At 63.8% G+C, this 9,281-nt stretch overlaps 1 protein-coding gene across 1 annotated transcript; it reads left to right on the top strand.

Moving 5' to 3' along the window:
• Positions 1 to 863: 863 nt before the first annotated feature.
• SH2D7 (SH2 domain containing 7) lies at positions 864 to 8,481 on the top strand (the record flags this gene model as incomplete). The annotated part of the gene is made up of 6 exons (XM_080808665.1): positions 864 to 1,039; positions 2,203 to 2,292; positions 4,635 to 4,800; positions 5,011 to 5,223; positions 6,372 to 7,058; positions 8,258 to 8,481. 6 exons carry the CDS (start codon positions 864 to 866, stop codon positions 8,306 to 8,308), a joined length of 1,383 nt encoding a protein of 460 aa, XP_080664791.1. The 3' UTR covers positions 8,309 to 8,481.
• Between the last annotated feature and the right edge of the window lie 800 nt (positions 8,482 to 9,281).

Here is a 9,281-nt window from a genome sequence, read left to right as displayed (position 1 = left end):
CAGAATTGCGTTTTTAAATGCACATAACAGAATACACGGCGTTCCAGCGGAAATCAGTTGCACTAGAACAGGCTCTCAAAATGCTCGTGACAAGAGGTCTGTGTCCATCAGCTCCACCACGTTCTGGGCTGTTCTCCCAGACCTCCAGCGAAGACCCTCCCCATCCCCCTGCAGGTGAGCAGCCTCTCTTCCCCCATCCCCGGGCACCTGCCTGCTCCTGGCCAGACCCCCACTTGACCCCTGACCCCTGACCCAACCCCTTAGGGACGGGAGCCATGCCCTCTTCTCCCCCACTTCTGTTGGGGTGCCCATCGCACTGGACAGCGTGTTCTGTACGTGGACTTATCAACGGTCTGTGTCCACGCCACGCGTGGAGAGACGCTCTCTGGTGTACGACCCGATTCCCACGGCCCGGGGCACGCGGCGCACGGCAGGCACTCGATGCATCTTGAGAGGGAAGAGAGTCATCAGTGCAGACCTTCACCAAAAGACAAGTGGCATCCACGAGGACAGAGGGAATTTAAGCCCCTGCTTTACTAAGAGCTGCTGGGCTGAGGACCTTAGCCAGGGCCTGGCTTCAGCAGAGGCAGAGGCTGGGGGTTGGGGGGGGAAGGGTCAAGAAGTCCGAGTCTCCCCTGCGATCCAGACCCCCCAACCTCGCTGCTCATAGGACGCTCCCCGCAGTGTCTCCAGCCACACAAGGTGTCCGCCCCAGAGTCAGGAAGGAGCAGTGACAATAGGGCTCCTGTGTGTGGGGGTGGCTGGGCGTTGGGGCGGGCAAGGACTCAGGCAAATGAGCGGGGCGCCCACAGATATAGAGGCCTGTGGGTGGTCTGCCCACTGCTTCCACTTAGCTGGCCAGAATGGAGGGCAGCCCAAAGCAGCCGTGCCTGCGGAGGGGGCCCCGGGAGGTGGGGGACAGCCAGGCCCTCGCCAAGCTACAGGAACTGGCCCTGACGTGGTTCACGGAGACGCAGGCACCCTTCATCCTGCAGGACGGAGCCCTGCCCCCCTGGTTTCACGGATTCATCACCCGCAAGTAAGGCTGCCCCGTCCCCCGCCGTGAGAGAGCTGCCTGGGGCCCCCCGGGACAAGTCGGGCCTCTGCTGCCTCCCTGGGCCAGGCAGGGAGCAGACTGAGGGGCGCCGTGTGGGCAGGGCAGACGAGTGCCGGGCCGCTCTGAGTGCTGGTCTAGCAGAGGGACGGGGGCAAGGGCAGGGTGCGTTGGGACCCGCCCCGGAGAACCAAGGACTGGAGGGCTGTCATCTCTTCTGTCACGCAAGCCGGACACTTGTCCGGGAGGGTGAGCGCTGTCTTGAATGGGGGCCGACCTGGGCCAGCCTGGACGTGCGCTGCCCCACTGTGGAGGAGGCGACGTGGGGCCGGGGTTCGGGTTGCGAGGCCCCTGCCAGCAGCCTGAGCACGAGACAGAGGAGTGGCAGGATCCCCCCTGGCGCTCCCGGCTCCGCGCCGGCTGTCAACCAGGGCTGGCCACACTTAGTGTGCGGCTCTGCTGTCCCCGTCTCGAGAGGCTCGGTGTTCGTGAGGGGCTCGGCACTTTCATTTAGTGCTGGGCTTGCAAACTCTGGCGTGGGCCCTGCGTGGAGCCAGCACTGGGTGAGCAGGTGGTCCGTGGACTGCCCAACCAGAAGACAGCTAGAACTTTCCACCACCTCTCCAGAATACTTGGCGCCATTCAGAAATGGCCGTGGCTGCCTCGGGCTGGAAGGGACATGTAGGGAGATGAGAGTCTAGGAATTGCCCTTGTGATCAATCTCTGGGCATAACAGCACCTTCTCCTGGTAGAAACGTGTGTTGTGCACAGCCTGCACAACCATACAGTGGTCCTGAGGCAGGGAGCCCCCCAGACCTAAAAATCTCTGGTGATAGAGATTCATTCTTACTACAGAGACATTCAGGTGGAGAGTGGGCGGCCAGGGTCAGTGGCTGTTGTACCTGCCGGTGAGGGTGGCGCACGGGGGCCCCAGCACTCGGGCCCAGCCCAACCCTGAGCCTTGAGTTTGCCGGCTGCTCGAGCACACACAGACCACAGTAGCAGCTGCAGGTCTGAGAGTCCCCTGTGGAGAGCTGGAGATCTGTACCCACGGGAGTGGCCAGCAGGGACTCTGGGGCAGGCTGAGTCCGCCCGCTCCTGCTGCCACACGGGCGCGGGCCCCTGTTAATTGCACATCCTCCGCCCAGGCAGACAGAGCAGCTGCTTGGGGACAAAGCTCTCGGCTCCTTCCTCATCCGCCTCAGCGACCGGGCCACTGGCTACATCTTGTCCTACAGGTAGGAGAGGGAGCTGTCTGCAAGGCCCCTGAGCCCGCCTTGCCCCCACAGCCTGCACTGCCTGGCTTTCCCTGGGCGCTGGCTCTCCCACCCTCCACCACCTCCCTCTGTCACTGAGCAGCACTGGCCACGGGATGGGAGGCAGCAGCCTTCGGAAGGAGTGGGCAGGGGGCATTGGGGGAGCCACAAGGGGCTGGGGGCAGCGGGTTCCTGGGGAGGAGGGTTGCGCAGGAGGGCAGGGCCATTTGGTCAGGGTCCTGCTGTGGACGGAGGACCTAAAGACAGAGCCTGGACGGGTGAGGCCCGTGGGGACCCTTGAAAGGATGAGGCTACGATACAGAACAGAGAGCAGGACGACCAGCACGAAGCCGAGGGAGGTGGTGACATCAGGCCCAGGTTGGAGAGGAGTTTGGGTCTGAGAAGGCAGAGCTGGAGGAAGGGAGAAGCCTCCTCCCCATCAGGAAGTGAGGCCAGGGCTCCTGTGCACCTCAAAGGCCTCAGATCAGAATCAAAGTTACCTCCTGCTCAGACCACCCCAATCCTGACCTTCAGCACAGGCATCCCTGTGCCTCTGTCTCTCCATCTGTAGGGTGGAAACATTGTAGTACGGACGTCGCAGGATCGCTGAATGGGTAGGATGGGTTTACACATTGAAACGTGCTTGGCACAGGGGCTGAACATCATAATGACCAAACAAACGTCTGTCACTACCCAAATGGGAATTGTTATTCTGTGTGCCAGGTACTAAGCTAAGCACTTTGAAACACGTGAGCTCGGCAGCTTCCAAATGTCGTTTCAGCATCAGGGCTCCTTTTCCCGAACATGGCTTGGGTGGGATGCCAACTTATACAATTGCTCAGAGGTCCCTGATGGGTAGACGGACCTGTGGGCACCCTGGGGTCCAGAAACAGTCCCGCGCTTGCGGTCACCTGCTTCCCAGCAGTTCTGTGGGGGAAAGGCAGGTCTTTCCAGCAAGGAGCTCGGGAGCAGTCGGATATCCAGATGGAAAACGATGACCCCCACCTCACACCATACATAGAAGTCAACTAATTCTAGCAGGATCACAGCCCTGAGTGAGAAAAACAAAGCAGGACATTTCTAAGAAGACAGGAAAAAATTTCAAGACTTCAAGAAAGACAGATTCCTTAAGACCACACCTACTAACCATGAAAGAGAAGGTGGACACGGGGGTTTCTTTAAAATTAAAACTTTCTGCCCTTCAGAAGATGCCAGTAAGTGAATAAAAGGACAAACCAAAGTCTCGGGACAACTTACGGGTCGTAGCGCGCGTGTCTAGCGAGGGCAGAACACGCGAGGAGCTGCGGAGAACCACTGCGACAGAGACGACGCGGTACACAAGCGGGAAAGGCTGGGATGGCGCTTCGCAGACGGGGCTGTCCGGAGGGCAACGGGCCTCTCCCGGGAAATACAAGCGCCGCCCAAGTGGGCCCACGGCGGGAGGAGGGTGCGCTCCGACGCTCGGCTCCCGCCCGGCTCGCAGGGGCTTCGGAGAACATCCGCCCCAAGCCGCCGAGCGGCACAGCGGCGCCCCCCCAGCCCCCGCTACCCCCGCCGCAGTCTGCTCGGGAGCCGCCCCTGCGCGCCCAGAGGCGCGCCCCAGGATGCCCGCGGCGGCTGCGCTCCTAGCAGAGCCGAGCCTGCACACGAGCGGACGCGCGGCGACAGGGGGGGACGCGCGTGTTTGCCCGCAGGGGACCTCGCGGCATCGGGGCGGGGCGCTCGCTGGACGCGGACCCGGTCGGTCTGAGACGGAGGGTCAGGGCAAGGAGCCGGGCGGGAGAGCGAGGCGCCGGGGCTTCGAGAGGTGACGCCCCGCAGCCGCGCGGGGCCGGGCTGGGGTCTGCGGGCGGGAGCGCTCCCGTGCGGGAACCGTCGCTGCGCGCCGCACTGCAGCAGCGGTCGGTCCGTCCGGGAGGACGTGCCCCCGGGAGGGCGGCCGTGGACCCGCGCCTGGGGGCGGGGCCGGGAGTCCAGGGGTTTGGGGCGCGCTGAGGAAGTGCAGGGCTGGACCTCGTTTTGGTCGAAGATTTCGGTGTTTTGTTCATCACGGACTTTGATTCTCTAAAACATCGCCTTGCCGGTCACTGTGGTGCCCCGCTGGGTGCCGCCCTCGCCCCACCGGGTGGGCCTGGGAGCTTCCCTGCCGCCTGGGGCCCGTGGTTTGGAAGCCACTGCCCCGCTCCCGACCCCGCACGGCCACCCGCGAGGCTGGGCTCCGGGACTCCAGGCCCCGCTACAGAGGGACACACGGAGGGCTGTGCGGCCGGCGGGTGCTGGCGCCGAGGCTGGACCGCCCTCGGCCACACCTGCTTGCCTTACAGGGGCAGCGACCGCTGTCGGCACTTCGTCATCAACCAGCTGCGGGACCGGCGCTACCTGGTCTCGGGGGACACGCACAGCCACGGCACCCTGGCCGACCTCGTGCGCCATTACCAGGAGGTGCAGCTGGAGCCCTTTGGGGAGACCCTGTCTGCTGCCTGCCCGCGGGTAGGCACCCCTACCCGGGATGTGCAGGGGTGGGGCGGGGTGCCCAGGCACGCAGTGCAGAGTCGTGGTCGCCTGTGAGGAGAGCGGGCTGAGGCGGCACCTTCCCTGAGGTCAGGGCCCTGGGGAGCCTGTGCCGGTCCCTCCGTGGCAGGCCGTGGGAGGTCAGCAGGGAGTGTGTGACCACACTCCCGCTGTGCCCCCACTGCCCAGCCGGAGGACAATGATCTATATGATGCTATCACCCTGGGCCTCCACCACACCCATCTGGGCCTGGACAACCCAGCCGTCACAGCTTCGCGGGCAGCGGTCCCGGACGAGGCTGCCAGCCCCTGCCCCTGCCCCAAGCCACAGGTCTCCTTCCTCCAAACCGAGAAGAGCCTGGAGGCGAGTTCCTGCAGCTTCTCGGAGGACGGGGGCGCGGCGGTAAGCAGCATCGGGAGCCCAGTGGGTCCGGCATGCACCAGGCCCACAGGTCTGGCCTAGGGCTTTGGGGTTTGAGCTCCAGGCTCAGAGAGGTGTGGGCTCACCCACCCCAGCGCCACCTCTGGCCTGCTGGGGCTGCCTCAGTTTACCATTCCTACAGTTCTTCTGAGGCATGAATGAGAAAATGGGTAGGAAATGGCCTGAAATTCCTCTAAACTATAGGGGAACGAGGTGGGAGGTGGTGCCTATGAGAGGACATTCTCCCTCCACAGCACCCCCTGGGAGGGGCTCCGAGAGCTTTTCCTCCTATGCAGCAGACCACAGCATGCCCCAGGCCTCTCCTAACGTTCGGAAGCAACCTGAGGCCTTTCCCAGGGTCCTCGGGGGGCCTCACCAGGGGTCCTGCTACCTCCCCTCTGCACCCTCTTCTCCGACCTCTCTGGCACCTTCCCAGAACACGCCAATCTTGCTCCCACCCCAGGGCCTTTGCACTTTCTGTACCTTGCTGCGATGCTCTCCCTCCCAGATAGCTGCTTGCCCTCCTTTCTCTGCTTGCGTGTCATCTCTCCAGAAGGGCCACGACTGCAGGAAAGACCCCTTCCCACCTGTCATTCTGTCTATCCCATACATGGGACCAATCACCACCTGACAGCTTACCATCTTGTGACATGCTAGCCTATGTGTCAGGCACATGAAACCATGTAACAGACTGGTCTGCTGTCCATCTCCCAGGGTGGAAGGCAGACTTCAGAGTTGGCCTTGCTGCCCACTGAGTCCTTGGCACCTGGAACCGTGTCTGGCACAGAGCTGGTGCCCCGCGGGCATTTAGAGAATAAACACACAAATGACAGCCTTGGGAGTGACAGTCTATTCTGAAGGAGGGGGAAGCAGTGAGAGGAGGGGCTCAGGGGCTCTGAGGGGCCAGTGGAGCACTCAGGAGGGAGGACAGTGCAGGATGAGCTTGGGTGGTGCCTGCTGACTTCCAATGGCAAGGAAAGACTAGACTCGGAGTGTGGGGGCTGACAGGGACAGGACAGTGAGGTAAACTGAGCCAGGACAGGGGCTGCGGCTGGCCGAGAGCTCCTGTTTACCTGAGGGCATCTTAGCAATGGGAGAGCGTTCCAGGGGTTCTGTTTCTGTCTCCCCAGGTCCCCGGGAGGGTGCCTCCCCTCCCTGAGAGGGGTGCCTCCCTTTTGGATGAGTCCTTTGGAAGCTCCAACAACAGTATCTACTCAGACCTGAGGAAGATGAACCAGGCACGGCTAGGCCTGGGCCCAGAGGCATCCGGCAGACCCAGGCCAGCTCCAGGGGGCAGCCAGCCCAGCTCCCCAGGCAAGGAGTCCCTGAAGAGACTCTCGGCTGGAGGTCAGAACAGGCCTGATGGCCTGGGGCCTGCCTTCTCTGGGGTGAGCCCTGAGCAGGGTCCCACAGGGCCTCCCACAGCCTGGGGCCACCTCCTGCCCCCCACTTCCGAGGCCCTGGGATCCTCCACCACCCCCTGGAGCCAGGCATCTCCAAAGCTGGGCCACAGGGCTCAGCCCGGCTCCCAGGGCGCTTCTGCAGACACTTACCAGCTCCTGCAGACAGAAGGCTCCCTGTCGGAGCCCAGGGACAAGCCAGACCAAGAAGGCAGCGCCTACGCGCAGGTCCCAGTGCGCTGGGGGGGCTCACCCAGGCCCCCGTGTCCCGGGACCAGTCCTCCAACTAGCAGGCCACCAGGATCCACAGACCATGGCTACAAGAGGCTCTCAGGGGCCCCAGAGCTCCCTGAGCCCGGGAACACCTATGAACAAATCCCAGCAGCCAGGAGCAAGGAGACTGGACGGACACACAAGGTGGGCTCCACAGGGGGATGGGGTGGCTGCCAGCCCCTGCTGGTAAGAGGGATCGGTGGCCTTCATGCACGAGCGGGTCGGGTCACTGCTACCGCTCCGAGGGGCCCAGGATTTTCTAGAAGTAACATATGCTTGGAGGTGGTGGGAGGGGCTGTCGCTCAGTTTGAATGTAAGGTGTGGTCTTCTAGGCCCTTCTGAGGGCTTTCTCTGCAGACCAAGTTTCCTGGCCCCCTCCAAGCCACTTGTGCCAGGCCCTCATTGTGGCTCAGCCACCCCCAGCCATGTGGCTCTGGGCAAGGCAGCGTCCCTGGCAGGCCTTCCCAAGACTATGTCCCAAACACTGTGATCACTGCTCGCTTTCCTTCAGCAACCCGACCCAGGACCTCCCTCTCTTCCTCTGTGCAACTGTCTGCCCCAGGGCGAGGCTAGACATACTCCTGTGCTCAGGCCCAGAGACCGCCAGGCAGAGCTGTCAAATGGAGGGTTTCTGATCTGAGGGCCGGCGGGGGAAGTAGAGGGCAGGGGCTCCCACGGGGCCCAGGCACCCTCGGCCCCAGCACACTCTACCTGCACCCCGAGCCAGTGGGCAGGGAGGGTCCACTCCTCGTGGGGACGGCTTCGGACCTCGGCTCACGCAGACCCTCGAGGTCTGGGCAGCGAAACCTGAGGTCCTTGCTGAAAGGCCTTCCCACACTTCCCGGAGCGGGGTGTTCACCCAGTGCGGTGCCGGGCAGCACTGAGGTCCTGACTCTGCTGGGACCACAGGCCCTGCCTGCAGGCAGGCCCTCGAGGAACCCTGAAGCCACATCCCATGGCAGTTCCCGCCCTCCCCATCACTGCAAAGCCCACATCCTCTCCAGTCCCTCCCGCCCCAAGGATCAGCCCCCTCCCACCTGCCCAGGGCCCCGCTGGGAGATAGGGGACCCCAGGACCCTCCACGGAGGGAAGGGTGGCCGGGGCTTGCTTCTCCATCCTTTTGGAGACCCCCTCCTCCCCTAGCTTTCTCAGAAGACACAGGTCCTCACCCAGAACGGGGCGGGGGGTGGGGCCGGCTGTGCAATTTCTGGCACCGTGAGGCTCGTGAACAGCAGCAATCCTCCCAGCAGGCCTTTCCCGGGCTTGGGCCCCAGCGCCCGGCCGGTGCCGCACCGCTCTCCGCCCAGGGCCTCCAGGCCCCCGTGTCTCCTCCCTCTCTGCAGCCCGACAAGTTCCGGAGGATCTTCTTCACCGACAAGAAGCACAAGTCCTGAGCGCCGGGCTTCCTTCCAGCAGCTCACCGGCGGGCTTCCCCGGCCCCTCACTCTCCCCCGAGAGGAGTGGGAGGTCAGGGCCGGAGAGGCGGGGGGCTGACCACAGGCAGGGGCAGCACCCCCATCTCCAAGATGAACTGAGGCCTGGGGCGGCCGTTCTGAGCTGAGACCTGAGCCAGCTCCCGTGCTGAGGGCCCTCCCAGCAGCAGGGTTCAGAGGCCTCTGAGGCAAGAGTTCTGGCCCGAAGGCGCTGGGCTCCCAGGAGCGGCTCCCTTGGCCCTTCTCTGCCCCCTGCCTTACTGCAGCCCCGCCACACGGTCCCACCAGGCCCCTACCCAGCCCCTCTGTGCTGTGGACAGAGAAACCAAGGCCTGCAGAGGGGGAATAAGCCGCCTGAGGTTCTGGTCAGCCCCTCAGCACACAGCCCAAGCCTGCCTGCCCAGGGTCTGCCTGAGACGCGGTCCTGGGCGTTTCTGGAGCCAGTCGGGTGTGGACTGCCCATCCATTCGACAAGGTCACCCTCCCCTGCCCTCTGGCTCCCACCAGTCCTGGCCCCGAGGGTCGGCTCTCACACCAGGAGGCCCACACAACAGCTCTGGATACAGGCACTCCTGGGTCCCCGTCCCTCCGGGTCCTTCCTGCTTTGTCCCACTCCCCCTCGTCCCCCACGTCCCCACCTGTGTTAAGGGTGAGTAGCTTGTCTTCTGCTCCCTGCCCACAGCCCCCAGAGGTAGAAAACAAACTGACTGTCCCCCGAAGAAGCACTGTGGCCCCCACCCCGCCTACCCATGTCCCTCAGTGGCCTTGGCCCGCCTCACACCTGTGGGGGAATCTCCCCTTAGCCGCCTCTCCCCACGAAGAGCGAGCCCGCGGGAGCCCCTGCCTCCCGGGAGCCTTGTAGGATGGAGAGCGCGGCAAGCAGCCCCGTGTCTGACTCATGGTTAGCGTCCCGTAAATTCTCACCACGAGCTCT

Source organism: Martes martes, assembly GCF_963455335.1.
Source record: "Martes martes genome assembly, chromosome: 7".
NCBI classification, from domain to species: Eukaryota; Metazoa; Chordata; class Mammalia; order Carnivora; family Mustelidae; genus Martes; species Martes martes.
This window is presented reverse-complemented; position numbering and strand designations above follow the sequence as displayed.